Source organism: Ceratocystis lukuohia (genome assembly GCF_044167205.1).
Source record: "Ceratocystis lukuohia strain C4212 chromosome Unknown Supercontig7_pilon, whole genome shotgun sequence".
Classification (NCBI taxonomy): Eukaryota; Fungi; Ascomycota; class Sordariomycetes; order Microascales; family Ceratocystidaceae; genus Ceratocystis; species Ceratocystis lukuohia.
This window is the reverse complement of record NW_027263526.1, coordinates 1,681,976-1,703,233: the sequence shown is the minus strand read 5'-3', so window position 1 is coordinate 1,703,233 and position 21,258 is coordinate 1,681,976. Positions and strand designations below refer to the sequence as shown.

General features: G+C 48.6%; 6 protein-coding genes across 6 annotated transcripts; 3 read left to right on the top strand and 3 right to left on the bottom strand.

Annotated features, from left to right (window-relative positions):
• Positions 1–1,827, top strand: HOO65_070352 (putative rhomboid family membrane protein; the record flags this gene model as incomplete). Its single annotated transcript, XM_071004979.1, has 3 exons — positions 1–673; positions 760–1,697; positions 1,777–1,827. The coding sequence occupies 3 exons, from the start codon at positions 1–3 to the stop codon at positions 1,825–1,827; spliced, it is 1,662 nt and encodes a 553-aa protein (XP_070857070.1).
• An 805-nt stretch (positions 1,828–2,632) lies between these two features.
• Positions 2,633–6,040, top strand: HOO65_070351 (DNA polymerase delta catalytic subunit; the record flags this gene model as incomplete). Its single annotated transcript, XM_071004850.1, has 2 exons — positions 2,633–3,427; positions 3,485–6,040. The coding sequence occupies 2 exons, from the start codon at positions 2,633–2,635 to the stop codon at positions 6,038–6,040; spliced, it is 3,351 nt and encodes a 1,116-aa protein (XP_070857069.1).
• A 475-nt stretch (positions 6,041–6,515) lies between these two features.
• On the top strand, positions 6,516–8,142 carry HOO65_070350 (Elongation factor Tu, mitochondrial; the record flags this gene model as incomplete). The annotated part of the gene is made up of 3 exons (XM_071005005.1): positions 6,516–6,678; positions 6,819–6,847; positions 7,018–8,142. The coding sequence occupies 3 exons, from the start codon at positions 6,516–6,518 to the stop codon at positions 8,140–8,142; spliced, it is 1,317 nt and encodes a 438-aa protein (XP_070857068.1).
• A 2,175-nt stretch (positions 8,143–10,317) lies between these two features.
• HOO65_070349 (Factor arrest protein 11) lies at positions 10,318–13,730 on the bottom strand (the record flags this gene model as incomplete). Its single annotated transcript, XM_071004849.1, has 4 exons — positions 10,318–11,143; positions 11,205–11,334; positions 11,397–12,653; positions 12,731–13,730. The coding sequence occupies 4 exons, from the start codon at positions 13,728–13,730 to the stop codon at positions 10,318–10,320; spliced, it is 3,213 nt and encodes a 1,070-aa protein (XP_070857067.1).
• Positions 13,731–14,237: 507 nt separating this feature from the next.
• Positions 14,238–15,192, bottom strand: HOO65_070348 (40S ribosomal protein S29; the record flags this gene model as incomplete). The annotated part of the gene is made up of 2 exons (XM_071005127.1): positions 14,238–15,087; positions 15,167–15,192. 2 exons carry the CDS (start codon positions 15,190–15,192, stop codon positions 14,238–14,240), a joined length of 876 nt encoding a protein of 291 aa, XP_070857066.1.
• Positions 15,193–17,335: 2,143 nt separating this feature from the next.
• Positions 17,336–19,368, bottom strand: HOO65_070347 (Transcription factor vib-1; the record flags this gene model as incomplete). Its single annotated transcript, XM_071004944.1, has 3 exons — positions 17,336–18,056; positions 18,125–18,481; positions 18,545–19,368. The coding sequence occupies 3 exons, from the start codon at positions 19,366–19,368 to the stop codon at positions 17,336–17,338; spliced, it is 1,902 nt and encodes a 633-aa protein (XP_070857065.1).
• Positions 19,369–21,258: the final 1,890 nt, after the last annotated feature.

The window sequence follows — 21,258 nt, the reverse complement described above, 5'->3', positions numbered from 1 at the left end:
ATGGCGTCCAACGACTACTACTACGGCTCCAACGCCGGCTATCACGATACCAACCAGCAATCCCAGCAGTCCTACCCACAACCATACGTTACTGCCTCTAAACCGGCGCCCCCCTACTATGCTCAAGGGCAGGGCACACCTCCAGTACAACCTCCCTCTGTTTCCAACACACCCGCCCCGCCAGCGTACCCCCCATCTTCAGCCTCGCGCTCCAACACTGGTACACCTCGCCCAGGCCAGCCTCCCCATGGCCAAAGTCCGTTTGAGACCGTCTTTGACGACCATGTTTACCCTGACCCAGATTCTACGCCCGCTGTCCACCACGCAGCTGCTTCCCACAACCCAAATCCGAACGTCGCCGCTAACACTAGCTACTACAACCAAGACACCGCCTACCATGGCGGCACCCAGCCGTACAATCAGAGCAGCAGCTCCCCCTCTAACGACATCCCTCTGGAGAACCGCAATCATAGCCAAAACAAAGTTCATGATCCGGAAGACTTCCAAGACCACGTCTACGATGCCCCTAAAAAGAAGCGGTCCCGCAAAAAGGGCAAGGTCAGCTTTGGCCAGCTGGGAATGATGGGCGCCAACACCAACCGATTTCCTTTTCTCGTATACACCTTTTCTATTATCCAAATAGGCGTCTTTATCGGCGAGCTGATCAGAAACGGTGAGACCAAGTCATCTTTTCCCCTGCCTTCCACCTCTCCTCGCGCCCCTCTCTCGGTTCGTTCTTGCTACTAACTTTTAACCCAGGCGTGCTCACCGGCTCTCCGATTATGACCAAACCCTCCTTCAATCCCATGATCGGCCCCTCTACCTGGGTTCTCATTAATATGGGTGGCCGCTACACGCCTTGCATGCACAATATTCCGAAGATCCAGGGCCACGAGGGCTCCATCTCATGGCCCTGTCCCAACACTACTACCACTACCGGCTACTGTAGTTTGAGCCAACTCTGCGGCATGGGCGGCGTCCCTGAGCCTTTGTATGATGGAAACCAGAATCAGAGTCCCGAACCAAACCAGTGGTGGCGCTTCATAACTCCTGTTTTTATGCACGCCGGCATTATACATATTGGCTTTAACCTTATGATGCAGCTAACTATTGGCAAGGAAATGGAGTGCGCTATTGGCTCGTTCCGCTTCTTCATTGTATATATGAGTGGTGGTATATTCGGGAATGTCCTCGGTGCGAATTATGCTGGTGACGGTCTGCTATCTACGGGCGCATCAGGTGCGCTGTTCAGCTGCATTGCCCTAGTTTTGCTTGATCTGCTTTATTCGTGGGGTGATCGGCGGAATCCCGTCAAGGATCTAGCCTTTATCATGCTTGACATAGGCGTGTCTTTTGTTCTCGGCCTGCTGCCTGGTCTTGACAACTTTGCTCATATCGGCGGGTTTCTCATGGGTCTGGGTCTGGGAATCGCCCTACTACATTCGCCAAATGCTCTAAGACGTCGTTTGGGCCTTGAAACGCCCTATACTGCCGTATCGTCAGGAGTGAATGACAAGCAACCCTCATTCTTATCAAATCCAACAGGCTTCTTCAAGGGCCGCCGCCCACTGTGGTGGGGTTGGTGGCTACTTCGCGCTGGCTCACTGATAGCCATGATTGTCGCGTTTGTGGTCTTGTTAAACAACTTTTACAAGTACCACAATGAGTGCTCATGGTGTAAATATATGAGTTGTCTAGTAAGTTTTTTTACTTTCGTCCGGAATTCTACCTTCCCTGTCAACATCCGGTTTAATACTAACTCTTCTGATTACACAGCCTGTGAGAGACTGGTGTCAAACTGGTGATCTTGATATCACTGACACCTAGACTTTTTTTTCCTGGTCACATCCATGGAGTGCATGATCTTTCATAACTCTTGTTCACATGTCGTTTTGCCATCATTTCTCCATAAATACATTGACTGTCTAGTTTAAAAAACGGGCGCATTGAGGCAATGCTAGTTTCGATTGTACTTTTTTTTTCGTTTTTGTACTTGTCCTTTTTCATCTCCTTTACATAGATTTCTGCTAGTCTGATATACCATTGTTAGTCAGATGTAAGAACATTGTTTCCTTTTTTCTATTCTGTAAGAAGTTCTTGTCGCTTGGCTAAATGGGTGGTCTGCAGTCAAAACTAACATTGCCTAGGGTTAGCGTTGTATTCAGCATTAGGGTAAAAGGTGTGGGACGTGTAAAGTGGTGGGGAACCCGCGCTAACGCGTGTGCGTATGCGTGTTTCTGATTGCAAATGACAGGCCACAAAAAAAGTGCAAGGACAATAAACAAAACAACCAGAACTTGGCAATTACCTGGAGGCATTGACTGTCGTCTAGGACAAGAGGGATATCAAGAACAACGACACCTACTTGCTGTGATTTATTGCATCGTGAAACAGCATAACTTCATAAGTTCTGCCTTGAAATACAGGATTTAATTATTTCTTTGTAATAGAAACAGGCCTCCTCAACCTTCTCACTTTCTTCGGCTTGCTGCTTATGCAATCTGTCTTACGCCATCACACCTCCCGACATTTGAAATCCACCCATTGGTACAGTTTGCAACAGCTGCTCACAAAATCCAATATAACCCGGCCCGATTCCTTTCCATCGCGACTTTTATACTCGTTGCCCGCAATGCTCTCCGCCAATGCTCACAAACGAGGCCTTAGCCAGGAGTCTAAAGACTCAATAATGGGGCCGCCTAGCAAACGGCCTGCTCCCATAGCTGCATCTAGTAAGGGCGAGCCTCCGTTGAAGAAGGGCGATCATCATGCTAGACCCCCGCCATCATCCCAGGCAGACCCGCGATTCCGTGTGTTGTCCTCACAGCCCAAGAGCGAGTGGGAAAGTGATCTGGAGAAGCTAAGCCAGGATATATCAGAGCTTAAGCAGAACAGTGCCGAGAAGGATCAAGCATGGGATCGCGCTCCGGTACCTGATTTTGATGTTAAGACAGATAGCCTGTGCTTCCAGTCCATTGAGGCCGAGGAGGGGATTCTTTTACAGGGCGAAGAGGGTAGCGAGTCTATGCATGCTACAGTCAAGCTGTTTGGTGTTACGGAAAACGGAAACTCGGCGCTCCTACATATCACGGGCTTCAAGCACTATCTCTACGTGGCTGCTCCAGTCTCGTTTCAGCCTAAAGATTGCCTGCCCTTCAAGACTCATCTGGAGGCAAGCTTAAACAACTATCAGCCCGTCATTCACAGTATATCGCTTCACATGAAACAGAGCATTTACGGCTTCCAGGGCAAAGATCATTCACCATACATCAAAATCACTGTAACTGATCCCAAATGGGCACCTAAAGTCCGTTCCGCGCTTGAGGGCGGCAAGGTTAGCCCCAATGCTGTTTGGCAGGTCCCAGAGGGGCCCATTCGCACGTTTGATAACCTTCAATACATGCTTCGGTTAATGGTCGATTGCAAGGTACGATATCCTCTCTAATGTCTGTTTCTTGGCTCAATATACTGATAGAAAATGTAGATCCAAGGCATGTGCTGGGTAGAAGCGCCGGCTAATGCGTACAAACTTGTCCCCAAAAATCAGCGCCAGTCTAACTGTCAGATTGAAGTGCAAATGGACTACCGCAAACTCATTTCTCACAAGGCCGAAGGCGAGTGGTCTAAAATGGCGCCGCTGCGTATTCTTTCATTCGATATCGAGTGCGCGGGCAGAAAAGGCATCTTCCCCGAAGCAAATATGGATCCTGTTATCCAGATCGCTTGTGTTGTGACTCGTTATGGTGATAAAAAGCCATTTGTACGTAACGTCTTCTGTCTTAATGAGACTAGTGGCATTACAGCAACACAGATTCTTGAGTTTGACAAGGAAGATGTCATGCTGCGTGAATGGAGAAATTTCCTCATCCGTGTCGATCCCGACGTCATCACTGGCTACAATATTGCCAACTTTGATATCCCTTATTTGCTCGACCGTGGAAGACATCTCAAGGTGTCTGGCTTTGACCACTGGACTCGTCTTCCCGCCGTTCAGTCCAAGACCAAGGATACCAATCTCTCCAGCAAGCAAATGGGCAACCGAGAAACCAAAGCTACCAATACTAATGGTCGGCTGCAGCTTGATCTGTTTCAGTTGATCCAGCGCGACCACCACCTCAGAAGCTACAGTCTCAATTCAGTGTGTGCCCATTTTTTGGGCGAGCAAAAGGAAGATGTGCACCACTCTATGATCACCGAGCTGTTCAACACATCGCCTGAATCTCGGCGGCGTCTTGCCCTGTACTGCTTGAAGGATGCTTATCTGCCACAGAGATTGCTGGAAAAGCTCTCGTGTATCGAAAACTACACGGAAATGGCCAGAGTCACGGGTGTGCCATTCAACTTTTTGCTGTCACGCGGTCAACAGGTCAAGTTTGTCAGCCAACTTTTCCGTAAAGCTCTCGAGCAACATCTTGTCATTCCTAATCTAAGCTCGCAAGTATCTGATGAACAATACGAGGGTGCCACGGTCATTGAGCCCACCCGCGGCTATTATGATGTGCCTATTGCCACCCTTGATTTCGCCTCTCTGTACCCCAGTATCATCATGGCGCACAATCTCTGCTACACCACACTTCTCAACCGGGCTGCTATTGACAAATTTCAACTGGTCAAGGACCGGGACTATATCATCACGCCTAATGGTGATAGCTTTGTGACGATAGGGCAACGCAAGGGCCTTTTGGCACAGATTCTAGAGGAGCTGTTGTCGGCCAGAAAACAAGCCAAGCGGGAGCTTGCTATAGAAACGGACCCATTCAAGAAGGCCGTGCTTAACGGCCGCCAGCTGGCCCTGAAGATTAGTGCTAACTCTGTGTACGGTCTCACAGGCGCCACGACAGGGAAATTGCCCTGTTTAGAGATTGCGCGAAGTACAACTAGTTTTGGCCGTCAGATGATTGAACGCACCAAGAACGAGGTCGAGACTCACTATACGATTGCAAATGGTTACTCGCATGATGCACAGGTCATTTATGGTGATACTGATTCCGTTATGGTCAAGTTTGGCACAAAGGAACTAGCTGAGGCCATGAAACTGGGCGAGGAAGCAGCTAATCTCGTGTCTTCCAAGTTCACCAAACCAATCAAGCTTGAGTTCGAAAAGGTGTATTTCCCATATCTGCTGATCAACAAAAAGCGATACGCCGGCTTGTACTGGACACAAACGGAAAAGTATGACAAGATGGATACCAAGGGTATTGAGACAGTACGTCGAGACAATTGCACATTGGTCCAGACGGTTATTGAAAAGGTGCTACGCATGATTTTGATTGATCGCGACGTTGACGGCGCACAGGAATACGTCAAAGACACAATTTCTGAGCTGCTGCAGAACAAAGTCGACATGTCTAAATTGGTCATCACCAAAGCTCTAGCTAAAGAAGACTACAGCGCAAAACAAGCTCACGTTGAACTTGCCAAGCGGATGAAGAAGCGTGATCCTGGTTCGGCACCTGGCCTCGGTGATCGCGTAGCCTACGTCATGGTGAGAGGCGCAACGGGGGCCAAGAACTTTGAGAAATCGGAAGATCCTATCTATGTTCTTGAGAACAACGTGCCTATTGACACCAAGTACTATCTGGACAATCAGTTGTCTAAGCCCTTGGGGCGTATTTTTGAGCCCATTCTAGGCGAGACTAAAGCAAGATCGCTCCTGAACGGCGACCACACTCGAGCAGTTTCCGTGGCAGCACCAACCGTTGGTGGGTTGATGAAATTTGCTAAGAAGACTCAGACGTGCATGGGCTGCAAGAAGCCGCTAGTCGGTAAGGAGGAGAGCGGCGGCGCAGTATGTAAGGACTGCGTGCCGCGTGTCGGCGAGCTCTATCGCAAGACATTAGACCACATGTCGGATCTTGAGGTGAAATTCGGCCGGCTGTGGACACAGTGCCAGCGTTGCCAGGGAAGCATGCACTGCGAGGTGATTTGCAGCTCGAAGGACTGTCCAATCTTTTACATGCGCATGAAGGCAAAGAAGGATCTGGATGATGCGGGTAAAGAGCTGTCACGGTTTGACTTGGACCAGGCGGCGATTTGGTAAGAGACTCTAGGGGATTGTAAGACTTAGAAGAGGGTGCTATGGATATTTAACATTTGGGAATTCCCTTGAATTTATTGCAGTTGTATGAAGAAATGAGTAAGTGAAATCGTTCATGTGTTGTCTAGTTGAGGCGGGCAGGCGGGAGGGGCTTTGCAAGTAGCGGGGCATTCAGGCTCAGCGCCACATTTAGTCACGCCACGTTTATATGCGCCACTATAGCTCACAGTAACCAATCACTAGCTTGGCATTGCCGGCTAGGAAAAATTTCAATTGAGCAGCCAAAGCAAGAACGCTGGAAAAAAAAACTCCACCAAAATATCCCGACGGGTTGTCTTTTAGCGGGCTTTCTTTTTTTTTTTTTATATATTCTTTTATTTTATTTGCAGTTCTTGTTGCTATTTTGCTGTTGTCCTTCTTTTTTCCCTCTCTAAGACTCCCTTCTATTAATCACCCCATCTTCACACATCATCTAACAATGGCTTCCGCTTTGAGATCCATTGCCGCCTGCGCACGCTTTGGTGTGCAGCGCAGTGCTGCTGTGAACCCCGTCCAGTTCGCCATGAAGAAGCAGACGGCCGCTCTGAACCTGTACCGCTCATATGCCGTGTATGAGCGGACGAAGCCCCATGTCAACATTGGTACGTAGGAATTGCGGTAGGAGAAAGAAAGGGAAGCAGGGAGAGGGAGCTCAACGAAGCGTGGGATAGAGACGACAGACCATTAACTAGTGATGCGGGCGACAGGAAAAAGACACAAGACTGACATATTTTCATTATAGGTACCATTGGCCACGTCGATCACGGAAAGGTAAACCTCAACTCTAGGAAAATGCAGCAGCGGAGAGGTACACGGAGACAGTCAGCAGCCAAACTTAACTGGTTGACTAGCTAGCTGTTTGCTAGACCTGGCTGCCTGATAGTCCTCTCAAGGCCCCCTCCTCTCAATCAACATCTTACTAACTGTCCCCATTCTTGCAGACTACCCTCTCCGCCGCTATCACCAAGCGCCAGGCTGAGAAGGGCCTCGCTAGCTTCCTTGACTACGGCTCTATTGATAAGGCCCCCGAGGAGCGCAAGCGTGGTATCACTATCTCTACTGCCCACATTGAGTACTCAACCGACAACCGCCACTACTCGCACGTCGACTGCCCTGGCCACGCTGATTACATCAAGAACATGATTACTGGTGCTGCCAACATGGATGGTGCCGTCATTGTTGTCGCTGCCTCGGACGGCCAGATGCCCCAGACCCGTGAGCATCTGCTGCTGGCGCGCCAGGTCGGTGTGCAGCGCATTGTCGTCTTCGTCAACAAGGTTGACATGCTCGACGACCCGGAGATGTTGGAGCTTGTCGAAATGGAGATGCGCGAGCTGCTCTCTACCTACGGCTTTGACGGTGACAACACCCCCGTCGTCATGGGCTCAGCCCTGTGTGCCCTCGAGAACAAGCGCCCCGAGATTGGTGCCGACAAGATCGACGAGCTGATGAAGGCGGTTGACGAGTGGATTCCCACCCCTGAGCGTGACATGGACAAGCCCTTCCTGATGTCTGTTGAGGAGGTTTTCTCCATCTCGGGCCGTGGTACCGTTGTCTCGGGCCGTGTTGAGCGTGGTGTGCTCAAGCGTGAGCAGGAAGTTGAGCTGGTTGGTAAGGGTACTGAGGTCATCAAGACCAAGGTCACTGACATTGAGACTTTCAAGAAGTCGTGCGATGAGTCGCGTGCCGGTGATAACTCGGGTCTGCTTCTGCGTGGTGTCAAGCGCGAGGATGTCCGCCGTGGCATGGTCGTTGCTGCCCCAGCCTCCATGAAGGCTCACCCCAAGTTCATGGCCTCGCTCTACGTCCTGACCAAGGAGGAGGGTGGCCGCCACACCGGTTTCGGCTCCAACTACAAGCCCCAGATCTACCTGCGCACCTCTGATGAGTCGTGCACCCTGACCTTCCCCGAGGGAACTGAAGACGGCAAGATGGTCATGCCTGGTGACAACGTTGAGATGGTTGCCGAGCTGCACCAGCCCAATGCCATTGAAGCTGGTCAGCGCTTCAACGTCCGTGAGGGCGGCAAGACTGTAGCTACTGGTCTGATCACCCGCATCCTGTAAGCGTGCGATTGTGACTCTTCATTCAACTATCTGGCCTTACTCTACTCTGTCCCCTTGTGTATTATTTCCCCTCTTCACCACTTTGTCTTTTTTTTTTTTCATTTTCCTGTATGTTTGATGTTTCTTTTTTCCCCCTCCCCAGTGTACCAAAATCCCCCCCATCCTCATGTCTTAAGGGAAGCTTGAGAGAGTTTTGGTCAGATTAAATAAATGCCTGTCAACTAGATTTTGTCCTGGAGTGTGTGATGTTCAGTGCATATATTTAGCCTGTGATGTTTATTGGCTCTAAAGTAAAAGGAGAAGAGGGATGGGTGTAGATAGACTCGTATCGCATGATCATGCAGCTAGCTAGAAAAAAATAGCAGGGTTTGCTGTAGCAAATCTATAGCTTCCTTCCTCCTTTACAGGGCTTCAATCTCACGCTACGTTGTACATGCACATGCCTCGCACGGAAGCATTCACTATCTCTCCCGGAGTTTTAAAAACAGTTTCTTTCTATTTTTTCGATTCTCTCAACTCTCGCTGGACTTTGCATTAAGTGAGGGTCGTCGTTTTCCGGGTTGAAAGCCCACAAGAAGCGGGCTTACGGGTTGGTCATGGCAGGCATTTGTCTTTAGAAAAGTCGGGAGAAGATGAATTTAACGGAACTACGGGGTTCATGTTGCGTTAGTCGCTATGTATCGAATGATTATGCATGGTAAAGGGCGAGATCAAGATATGAAGCCCCCCCTTCCCATCGCGTGCGTGTAATCCTGCTTGTGGTAGGAATAATGGGGGAAACTAACCTTGTTGAAGCCAATGTCCTTGGCCTTCTCGCGGAAGCACTGACGGCACAGGTCAAGGCCGTACTTGCGGATGAGACCGGCACGGTGCTTGCAGACACGGCTGTACGAGAAATGCTTAGTTAGCTCAATGTTCGGTATAATACAATATGACGGTTCAGCATATTGCCCATTTAACAAGACAGGGACAAGAAGAAGGAGTTTCGGATGTTTCGTATCAACAGGCAGGCTTATTTGGCGGTTTTGGTTCATGTAAAAGGCGTAGTTCTATCGTAGGGAGTGATCTTTGAGTCGCTCTCAATTTTGTTGGCGCGATATGGAGTTGGTGATGCTACAAGTGCCGGCATTTCATAGCACCACTAAAACTACTGGAGTCTTGACAGCTCATGCTGCAATGCTCTCATTGCTATCGCTTGTATCGTTTATAGGACCTGTCAAGTTTCGATATGTCGTCCCAATGCAATCCATAAAAGAGTCCTTCCATCAGCTTCGTCAAGGGTATCTGGTTGAATCGCTGTTCCGTTGATATCGAGGTCGAAAATCCGAAATCCTGTCTTGTTCGTCTTTTATAGGGGCAATTTTGAATACAGAAAATAGGGTCTGATTGAGCCTGCTGTAATAGCACTGCTCTCTCCGGGGCTGAAGAAAAACATGAAATTAATCAGAAGAAAAACCGTACCAGCTGCGCGAGCCCTTGCCGTACGTGCGGGGGCGGGAGTTCCAGACGCTCTCGTGAGACATGATGTGCTGTTATGAATCGGCGGGATTCTTGGTATGTGCAAAGGGGCGGAAAACAGAAGCGAAAGAGAGAGAAAGGAAAGGAAGAGGGAAGGTTTGTCAGGGTGACGATGATTCTTGCCTGGATGGGTGGTTCCAAGGTTGCGGAGTGTGGTGTGACTGGCCTAATCGGGATATAAAAGTGGACCAAGCCCTGACCAGGGTAGGCATCGTGGTTGTGGATAGCCACCAATATTTTTTTTTGCCATTTTTGTGCGTGTTCTTATCAGATTAGTCCCCGTTATTCATCTCTTATCCTGAAAATATTATTGGTCACCAGATTGACAGACTCATTAAGTGTGGCAGCAAAAAAATCAGCATCACGTGTTTTAGACTCTTGTGGTGTTTGTACTACCGACGTCAACATTCATGTACAACCTCATGACAGCTCAGTCACAATGTGATTCTACTGATCTCGACTTTTTTCATTGTAAAAAAGAAATTCGTTTTTATCATGATTAATCAACACCATGGCGAATTTTTCAGGCATACCTCACTCTCAGCTTGGTCGATGTTTGGCGAGTTACGCAACTAGTGATCGCCTGGTAAATAAATAATATGTTAGTCAACCATGAATATACATCAACGAATACAATGTCCTTCCTCGCTCCCGCTTTCACTTACCATTAGAGCCACCCTGGCTATCTTCCAAACTCCCTGAAAGATCAATAGCCCCAAGTTTCTCTACCTCACGAGCAAAAAAGTCTCTTTCTGCCTTCAGTGCCGTTCTGACACCGTTCGCCGCAGCCACCTTCTCGGGGTATCGTCTGACATTAGACCAATGAGTCAAGCTACGTAATGCCTGCTCTAAAGGCAAAGCCGACTCTATATCACCGTCTACATCGCTTCCAGAAAGCCACTCATCTCTAAACTCTGGGCGGCAATGAAGGTAGATGGCTGTGATGACACGCATATGACTCTGGCGCCACTTGCGGCCACAGAACGAGACCTGTGACTTGATAAGCTTGAGTGTGTACAGCCGTAGATCATCCTGTGGCACTCGCAATGATTTTCGTAGAATGGTTGACGATTTGTAAGTAACCATTAATAGATTGCGATGGGCTTTGCCCTTGCATATCTTCTGTAAGACACGGAGATAGTTAATAAGCGAGAAGAAGTTGCGTCGCGAGAAGTCCGTCACAGGTGCTAGAGGAACCTCGGCATTGACTGGAAACCCGAGCTCGTCAACTTCCGGGCGAGGATTGTTGGAATTTAGGGGCGCAGATGTGTTGAGAGGCGCGAGTGGAGGCGATCTCCTGCGCTTAATAGGTGGTGGAATCGCGTCATCCTCACTGGACCCGGCCTCGGCTTCATTTTCTGGTTTCCGACTAGAATCTTCGAGGCTGTTTTCAGGTTTGTCCCGGGCCTCGCTATCCGATTCCGAGTCTGACTCGGATTCTGATGCGCCTGCTTTAGCTTGAACATTGCACATGTGAAAGAAACTACCCAAAATTAGAAAATATCCATGGAGGTAAAGGGGAAAAGCAATAAGCCAAGACTTACGAATTCTCGGGACGATCCGTTTTAGACTCAACAACATTAGCAATCTCCTGGTGGATGAAGAACTTGAGAACCAAAGGCAGATAGTTGGAGTCGAGTAGCAGTTGGGTTAAGTATTCGAATTTAAGCACATCTAGCAAAAGTTAGTATCATCATACGTAAACAAAACGCCAAGTTAGCCATCAAGGAACTCACGCGACACCTTGAACCACTTCAAAAGCAGAATAAGAATACCAGTCACAGCCTTTGCAGTGACCTCGTGTCCCTTTGCACGATCCATCTCCTCTGGCGTCCGATGTGTTTCTTGGACCGAGTTAGCCATTTTAAGCCCAACGGGATGGGCACTCTGGGGAACTGGAACCGGAAGAGAGGAGACATTCGCCATGATAGTCTTAAGAAGAACGATCACAAGCGATTGGAAATACGGAAGCCCTTGACGGTAGAAGCTATCAACGGCTAGAAGTCGTCGCTTGGTCTCAGACATCATCATCTCTGGGTTCGGGCCCAGGTCAATGGGTACTTCTGGCAACCCAAGCTCATCTCTTGTCACGCACTCTCCGTCTTCTTCTTCGCGCATGAGCTTGCGCACGCGGGCAAGCTCTTGCTTCTCTTCTAGTGTCAGCTCGCTAAGGTCCAACGACTCAATGTCGTCATTGTCATCAGCATTATCTGTGGCGTCAGGCTCCAAACTCGGTTTCAAAACAGGATCCCAGCCTTTATCTTCTTTGAGGAATGCCTCGCGCTCCTCCCACATCTGCCGCATGGCACGCGACATGCGCACTCTGTCAGAGAAGAGATTGCCTGCCTCAATAATCGATGTCGGTAGCTCGCTTCCCTCCCACCGCCGCCCTACAGACTCCCACTGCTCACCCGCAAAGCCTTTTCCGCCTGCACTGTTGCTTGTTGCGTCTAGGGGGGGGTAGAGGAAGGGGAAGTCCTGGTTTGTTTGGTAGTTTTGCTTCTTAATGGCCTTTCCGCCAGCTGCGGGGGATGGAGGGGGGGATGGGGCCGGTGTGGCTATGTGGACAGGTTGGTTGAGAATAGACGTGCTACCCTCGATCTGAGTACCAGGAGCTGGCGGGATAATGCCCCCATTCATTGCATTTCTCTGGGGTTGGTTGGAAAGCGCCGATAAGAGTGACTTGCCGATGTTATCATAGGGTAGATTTGAGTGTGGGGGGATGTAGGCTGGATATTTAGACGCTATTTCATCGCGGAATACATGGTAATCGAGAGGAGAAGCAAGGATGAGATTTTGTGCTTTGTCTTCCAATGAAGACTCGCTAGCTGCCTTTTTTGTTTCCAGAAGCTCCTTTGACCCTCCAAAGACAACGAGGATAGACTTCCATAACAACAAAAGCATTTGTGTCTGGGGCAGAAGATCGCCATCGTCAAAACGGCGCTTTGTAGTTTCAATGAGTAGGGTTTCGACGATAGGAGGCTTGACCTCAACTAAAGATCTACTTGTTAGTATAGACACACATGGGTCAAGAATATAATACAAGAATACTATGGCAGCAACAACTCACTGATTTGCGTCGCAATAGGAGCTGCAACATCCGCAGGGTAGCTGAGGGAGACTTGCATGGCCACGTACAGAATTGTCATGAGATGCATCATATCTGAACTCAGGTCTGACAATTCTCCCTCTGACATTGTTGCCACGTTGTTGGCGACATCCCACACAGAATGCAGCATCTTTAGGAGTGTGTCCCAGATAATGGGCAGGCCACCCAACTTGGTCATGATAGAGATACCCGCAACCATTTCTTCAAGTTGCATTTCCGTAGCGGGCGTGATACTCCCAGACTTGGCCGGCTTGTGGGCAGTGTCTTCCCAGCGCCCCAGAGCAATGTAAGTCAATGACCCAATAGCTGGCGACCGCTGCGAAATATCGCCATCTTTAATAACATCTAGCGCACCTCTCACAACGCCATCTTTGAGACGGGTTGTTGCATCTTCCCACGTGGCCAGATGTGCGATGTCAATATCATGTACAGCTGGGTCATTTTCGGCGATCAGACTACTAATATATTGGGTCGCGTCCTCCCATTGCCAATAATATGACCTGCGTGCATTGTCTAAAGAGTTCCAAGACCACGCACCATCGACAAACCACTCGCTAATCTCTTCAGCAAACGACCCGAAGTCATTGTACGTATAGTCATAGCACGACATTTTCTCTGGGCGCTGAAAACCAGCGACAATGCGCTTCAGCTGACCGAGTGAGAGCGAGTCTTGTGGGCCTTCAGTCGGGATGGGGCCCATGCGGCCGTCAATGGAGCTCTTGCGACCCGGGGTGGGGGCAGGTGGCCATGGCGACACCGTAGTGTTTGGCGGTGGGTTGGGGGGTCTTTGGCCCTGAGGTCGGTTTCTTGACATGCGAGTTTGGAAGTCGGGCCGTTGTTGTTGCTGTGAGTTGGGAGGGGGAGGGGGGGGGCCGGCAATCATCTCGGGAGCGACACCGGTGACATCATCGGAGGACCGTTCGTTATTCTGGCCAGACGAATACTGCCAAATAGCTGACATTGTTCTATCAATATTATCGCTGGGCCGACCGATAATGGCAAGTCATTGAATTCTTTGCAGCTACGTATTGCTATGAGGTCAAGTGCCAAAAGCTTGTCGTGAGTTCGTAGGCTAGGGAGCTGCAAAGTAAGCCTGGGATAACCGATGATCCGCAAGTTTTGAAGGGGAGTTGTTAATGTGACATTCTAGAAACAAAAAATACAGGTTTTCAGCTATGAAGCGCGGATTTGAGTCAGCATAGCAAGCAGCACAAACGTTATACCTTGAAGTCTGGCTTCTACCATGAGGGGCAGTTACATGACAGCCTGGTCACGGTTCCTAGTTTGATTGGTTGGCGGTCTAGCTCTATAAACCCTAACCCTCCAGCCTTACAACGAGTATCGCGAAAAGATTTAGCCATGGTGTCGTTTGAAGAGCCAGGTGTAGCTGATGGATAAATATATTAATTGGTATGTTATTTGGCTTTTATAGTCATAGAGAAGCAGCGACTTTCAACTACCGGCAGATTTATTTATTGTCCCCAAAGTCTCCAGAGCCAGAACTAACTTCTGCTGCCGTTGCCGCTGCCGCTGCCACAACTTCAGCATCAGTCTCTGTCCGTGAATTCACCTTGCTTTCTTTTGCTTTGGCCTTACGACGCTGCTTCTTTGCCAGGTTTGCTCTCTTTTTCTTGTCTCTGAGCAACTCTTCCTTGGACATGTTCCTGCGCTCTTCCTCCTCCCTTTTTGCTCTCTCTGAACGTTCCTTGATATGTTTTTTAATGCGCATCTTCTTACATGGCCTGGTCCGCCGCCTCATTGCATCGCCCTTGCTGCCAGCTAGGGAGCTTGTAGCGATTGTTGTTCGAGTTAATGTCAAGCCGCACTTTGCTGGTATCCCCGCAACGACCTTCCACGGCATTTCGCATCCCCACCAGCGCTGCTGAGCATAAGCCATAACCTCGTCGCCGCTGACAGCCGCAAAATCGAATTGGTCACGTAGCTTTCCAGTGGCGCGTGGGGCTAGGTAATATGTAAGGGGCCGGGAAGGCATTAGCACAGCTCCCTCCCCCAGTTTGACAGGTGTGTCGGACTCAAGGATGACTTTGGTCGCCTGTGCTGCATCTGAGGCAAAAAGACGGAACTCGAACTCTTCAGGCTCATCCGTATCGCCTTCATCCCCTAGAGCATCTGTCATGTTGATGTCTATACTAGACGACGCATCTTTAGAGGCTTTCTCTGCGGGAACAAAGTCGAAGCTGAACTCTAAAGCACTTGAAAGCTTAGTGCGCAGCTTTTCGCGCACGATAGAGTCAATTTCTTCATCACTGCTGTGATGAGACTCTGAGTCTGAGCCATTGAGCTCATGGCGCCGTACACTATGATAGGATGCATTAGCGAGGGGAGCTCTAGCGTGAGAAGGGGAAAGAGAAGAAAGCGAGTCAAGGTTGTATTTACCGTTTAGCATCTGGCAGTTCAAACATGGCGGTATGAGAGCGATAAATATATGTGTATATATATCTGAGATAGAAAAATAACGAGATTCCAAAGATCCATAAAATAGTCGATTTCAAGACTTTGTCATTTGATTCTCAAACTTTCACTGACAAGTTTTGCAATAAAAAAAAGACATGGTTCAAGGCACATCGGCTAAACATCGGTTGTGCTGCTAGTGCGCTGCTGTCTTGCTCCATTTTCAACCTCATATCAACTAATTAACTAGTAACTACTGCTTTCACCAAAGGATCACTTTAAAGGCAAAGACGCTCGGGTCGGTAATATATATGTTTATTGTTGAATGGTAATATTAGACACTAATTAGCTACTTGAGTTGTACTAGAAATAAGTCTAAAAAATCTACACATATATGTAATATAGTAGCTTTTCCTATGCTTGAGAAATTGAGGTAGTGAGACTCCCCTCAGAGGCAAGTGTCCTAAGTTCGCACACCAAATACACTATGAGGGCTCCGTAGCATAGAAGTTCTACATAGGCCGTTAGGTTGCAGGCAATTATCCGCATTCATTAATAGCGTAAAGAACCTGAAATACATCAGTTTTTGATATTAAAGTCGCAGCAGAGAATATAGATGGGTAGAAAGCGATCCTTAGATGGTCGCGATAGTGCGAAGAGGCAGAACCGGGCTTGGAGGGTCTCTAGTGAGCCTTCCCAGAAGCGCGGCATGATCCAGCATCCACTCGCATCCATACCACCCTAAACAAGTATCTCGCGTTGATGGCGCTGTCGACAGCCACGATACACCATCCCTATAATGTACCAAGCAAGCGAGTCAGTGTTGTATCAATCAAGCTTGACAATAGCATATCCATCAAAAACCCCCAGCCCACTATGCAACGAGTTGGCAGCAATCACTACACTAGTAGTGTCAAAGCTTTTAAATTATATGCCATCGCCAATCTACAGTCCGATCCCAAGAGGAAAAGCAGAAGAAAATTGGGGTGGGCTCATGGGCATGAAAGCTAGCTGTCAGCCAAAGCCATACCAAGTGTGTTGAGGCTGCCTATCGGACTCTTGTGGGGGAATCTCCCTCATTGGTCAAGCAGGCATTCCTATAGCAACCATCCGTACCATGGGACTTGGTCCAAAAGCCAGAGGAAATGTCGTTCATATTCAAGCAGTAAATATAATTGGAGCTTGTTACGTCATGGTATAAGTACTTGACGACAGGGGGAACCTAGCTTGGCTGTGTATTCATGTGGTGTCTGCGTCGTTTCATGCTCGTTACTGCCCAACCAACACCCCCTCAAAATGACATGACATATTGCTAGTAAAATGAACGCTGATTGGAGTTCTACCCTATGCGAGATTTATCACATATGAATACTATCATGCATAGATACGATGTCATCACTGGTCACCTAAGTAAGCGTCATATGTCAACTCAGTCACAAAAACATCAAACTCTGTTACCTTCTCTCTCCCTCCCCTCCAAAAAAAAAAGTAAAACAAGGAAGAAGAGACGAAGAAAAGAATAAAAAAAAAGACTAAAACAAAACATCAAAGAAAAAAAAAAGATTTCTCCTAAGAAAAAGATTTCATCCAACCTTTTTTCTTTCAAAAAAAAGAAAAAGGTACCCATAAAATAAACCCATATATCCTGTGGCAAGAAAACCAAAAGAATCACAACATTGAGCAAAAGCCCAAGCCCTTGTTGTATCCCATCCCAAAATCCACCACGAGAAGAAAAGAAACCCAAAGAAAAAAGAAGTAAAACAGGGAGAAAATAATAGCCCAGGTGCTGATATATCATCAAGTAGTAAAGAATAAAAATAAGCGGGGGACATAGTGGTCGTTATAAGAAAAAAAAAAAGAGTAAAAAAAAAGAAAGGGTCAATAGAAGAAAGAAATCCAGGACTTATGTGACGGGTAAAAAGATGGGGAAAAAAAGAAAAAAAAAAAGGAAAAGTAGAAGAGAAGAAGTCCAAGCCCCAGTTTGGATGGTATATTTCTCCGTACGCCAGCCAGCCTTCAGGTATAAAACATGTCAGGGAATAAAAGACTTGTCCCCTTTTTTTGGTGTGCAGATGATTCGGTTTTGCAGAAAGATAAAGAGAAAATAAAGACAAGAGAAAGGAAAGCCAGCAAAATCAGGAACTCGCTCAAAAATTACGAGTTCCATGAATAGTTGCTGGAGGAGTACAGCGGAGCTGCTGTTGAAGATGGGACAGGGCCCTTGGCTGGGGGTGGGGGCGGCACCGTGGCCGAGCCAGTCTTGTATGCATCGAATGAGTATGAGCGACCATCAGAGGCGTAGGCACTACTCGGTGCAGAAGACTCGCTGGATGAAGTCCATGTGCTAGCTGGGGGGTAGTAGTCACGAGATGGTGCTGAGTTGGGAGTCGACGAATCTCCAGAGTTGAAGTCGCCGGTGTTAGTGTTGAGAGTTATGTCGTGGTACGATGAGCCGTAGCGGTACTCAGACGCATGCTCACTAGGCGTAGTGATTGATCCAGAAGGGTAGCTGTTGCGAGGACTCTTGGATGGCCGGGGATTGCCATCAACATAGCGAGGTACGCTCAATGAGCTATCGGCAACTGCTGCCGCAGATAGCTGAGAAGTTCCAGTTGTCGAAGGCGCGTACGCGTATTGGGTGCGGATGGGAGCTCCTTGCTCCTGTGACGCAAGAGACAGCTGCACTGGAGGAATAGAAGAGACCGAGGAAACGGGAGTTTGGAGAGCAATATCCTGGCTGTCTGAATGGAAGCCAGAAGTGCCAGGAAGCGTCACTTTAGGGTATGAGTCTCCAGACACAGTCGTAGGAGGATAGGTCGTAGGAGTCGGGGGCATGTGTGACATGCTATTAGCAGTCCAAGGGGACGAGTACGAGCTGCTTGCCATGTTAGTACAGTTGTCTCAGTGTTTAGGTGAGGGAGAGTTCGAGTGGTAGGTACGCACTTGGAACGCATTGTCACAGGTGCGCTGGGGAGCTTAGGAGCACTGAAAGTAAAGTTCGAGCGAGGAGGCTTGATATCCAGGCCACGCTTGGTGTCAGGCTTCATGGTGAGGGGCCCGGCAACGATGCCAATGCCATTCTCAACCAGAGCCTGTCCGCGCGAGCCAGCGCTAGATCCCAGCAAGGGTATCTCCTTGCGAGCCTGGAAGTTGCGAGGACTACGGCCACGAACTACAATAGGCGAAGTGACAGATTCGGCGACAGGAGTCTTGCTGCCATTAGCAAGAGTAGCAATGACCTTCAAGTGCAGAACAAAGTGCTGCTGGAGCTCTTTTCTACGGCCATTGTTGGCGGTGGCACTATGGGTGTAAAAGTATTAGCAGTTTGGTCACGGTAGACAAGCGCGGAACAAAAAGACTTACATTCTGAATTGTAAGCGACGCCATCCGATAGGGTAGACGGCATACTCGCCGTCGGCCTCGCTGCCCTCATCTTGGAAGGGAATCAGGGGCAGAGTCGGCGGCTCCTGGTCAGATGTCTGGGCAACATCGGGGGCATTGGGAGGAGGGGTCTTCCAAGGAATGACGATCAATCTAACGAAATTTCCATCGACTGACTCAATGGCACTAATAGTGACTTCCATACTGCTGATGGGGACAGTCTCGCCAGACTCAGTTACGACATTGAGCTGGCCTCGGGGGCAGATGAGGGAGCCGCTGATCTGGAAAAGGTTGCGGCGGTAGCAAGTGAGCTCAGCCTGAAGAGCAGTACCGTCGCTAGCAGTAGCCGGCATTTCAGAGAGGAAGAACATGCCATGGAGTTGAGCATTCATCTCAAGCTGCTGCATACGGCCATGCTGGTCAACGATAGTATGCTTGTCATGGCTGCGCTTGAACGACAGGAGCTTCTGGTCGTGGCCAACATTGAGCTTGGTGTCTTCCCGGAGATCTTGGATGATCTCTTGGTAAGGCGCCGGTTCGGTAGCGGCATACGGGCGCTTTAGGTTGGGGTATGTTTGCTGGGGGACTGGAGGCCGGTCATAGTCTTCCTCATGGTAGGGCCGGGGAGGTCCAGAGCTAGTGCTTGAAGTTCCTGGGCCTGCGCTAGCAGACGACGACTGTTGAGAGTGGAAGGCGGGGTACGGAGGAGGCAAGTCAACGCTGTGGCGCGGTCTAGAGAGTGCTTGGTCTATGGTGGTAGCGTATCTGCTGGTCATGTGCATGGGCTGCGAAAAGCTGGGCCACATGGTGGAATGGGAAGGTTCTGATTTCAAGTCGGCCATGGAGGCTTGGTATGAAGCAGTAGCTGCAGTCATTGGTAGTGGCGTAAGGACGCGCTGTGGACTTTCCTTGTTGGTTTTTGTGCTTGAACGCCTTGTAAATGAGACACAAAAGAGGCTAAGCTAAGGTGGGTGAAAAGCCAGTGCTTTTTGATCGTGACCGGGTTCACGAGGGAAAGAAAAAAGCAAGTCACCAAGACAGGACGACGGCAACTTCTAGTTGACGGGGGGAGGAGCAAGAATAGGAATCGACGAGTGATTGAGGTTTAGGAAAGAGCGAAAAAGTTTTTCTGGCTATTCAGGTGCTTTCCTTGAATGCTATTTTACTGGTGTGAAAGTATGCTGCCGTGCATGCACATGTATTTGTGTTATGATGGCGGACGTTGAACGCAATCCTTCTCAAGCTGAGCTTCGTTTGTGAAGGACGATTTTTTTTGGAAAGGACCGTAACAGTAAAATGAGGACAAAAAGGTGGATGGGAGAAGTAAAGTGAATAGGGCAAGAAGCCAAATAGGTAACAAGTTGAAATAGACTAGAAGTGAAAGGCAATTGCCGAAAGGAAAGAAGAGGGACAAAAAGGATAAAGAGATGAGAGGAGATTGGAAGGCGGGGTGGGAGATGGGTTGATTTATGATATGTACAAACTGGAGAAAAGCCCAGAGCTAAGTATCGAGGTAGCAAAGTATAGTATATGTATGCGAGATGGCAGAGAGAGAGAGAGAGAGAGAGAGGCTCAGATAGAGTTGGTGGTCTTCCAATCAATGATTGAAGATGACCGCGACGAGGAGGATGGATGGGATGGATGTATATATGATTTCGTCTCGGAGGAATAGCCCGCAGTATACTACGAAATCCACGCAGAAGTAGCCCGCCCGTCTTTCTTTCTCTCTCTCTCCCCCCCCCCCCCCTCCCAGTGTCAAGAAAGAGGTCGAGTTTAATCTTTGGGCGTAGTTCTGTACTCTCTGAGTACTCTCTGAACTTTGTTGCTGGTTCTTCGTATATACATAAACAGGGGAGGGGCAAGAAAAGAGACAAGAGGAGCGGGGAGGGGTGTACAAAGCAATGATATCAATAGATAGGTAAATTCGAGGATAAATTGCTGCAGGAAGGAGTGCGCAAACAAACCTGCGTCCCACAAAGGCAGTCGTCTCCGACTTGGATGATTATAGCGGATACAAGAAGGACAAAAAAGAGATTTGAAGATTTTATGGAGTTAAAAGATGGGTAGCCTCCACTCGGTCCCCTTCTGTCCCGCCCCAAGTCTCTGCCTCAGTTTTGGCTCTATTAAGCGGACAGGGTCCCAGGGTGTAGAAACTAATATGCTTCAAAATGCATTTAATTGTTTATTTTTCTTGTCTCCCCTCAACATGGAGTTGATATCCTCTTTTTGTCCGACGAAACGAGACGAAAAGAAAGAGCTAGAGATCAAATGCAATAAAATAGAGCAGAACTGAATGGGATAAAATACGGCCGAATAAAATGAGATAAAATTGCATTTCTTTTTTTTTTTTTTCTCTTGCTGTCGCAATTACTTCTTCTTGCTCGTTTATCACAGCAGCCTTGTCTGAGATTTTTTTTTCACTTTCGTCTGACTCCTTCCCTCTTTTATTTTCTCTCAGAGATTGTCGGTGGCTTCGGCTCGCTTGACCTACTGAGCAAACGAAGAGAAAATAGTGATGGCCTCTTACGTGCGTATGACAAGGAGTTAGAGTGGACGAGTGGGGTGGGTACTTGCTGGGTGCTGATTGATTGCTATGTACTACATGTACCATGGCTATCTGTCTGCCTTTGTTCTAGTCCTAGCTGAAGCTACAGTGCAGGCGAGAAATTTACGTGTAAATTACAAGAGAAAGGACA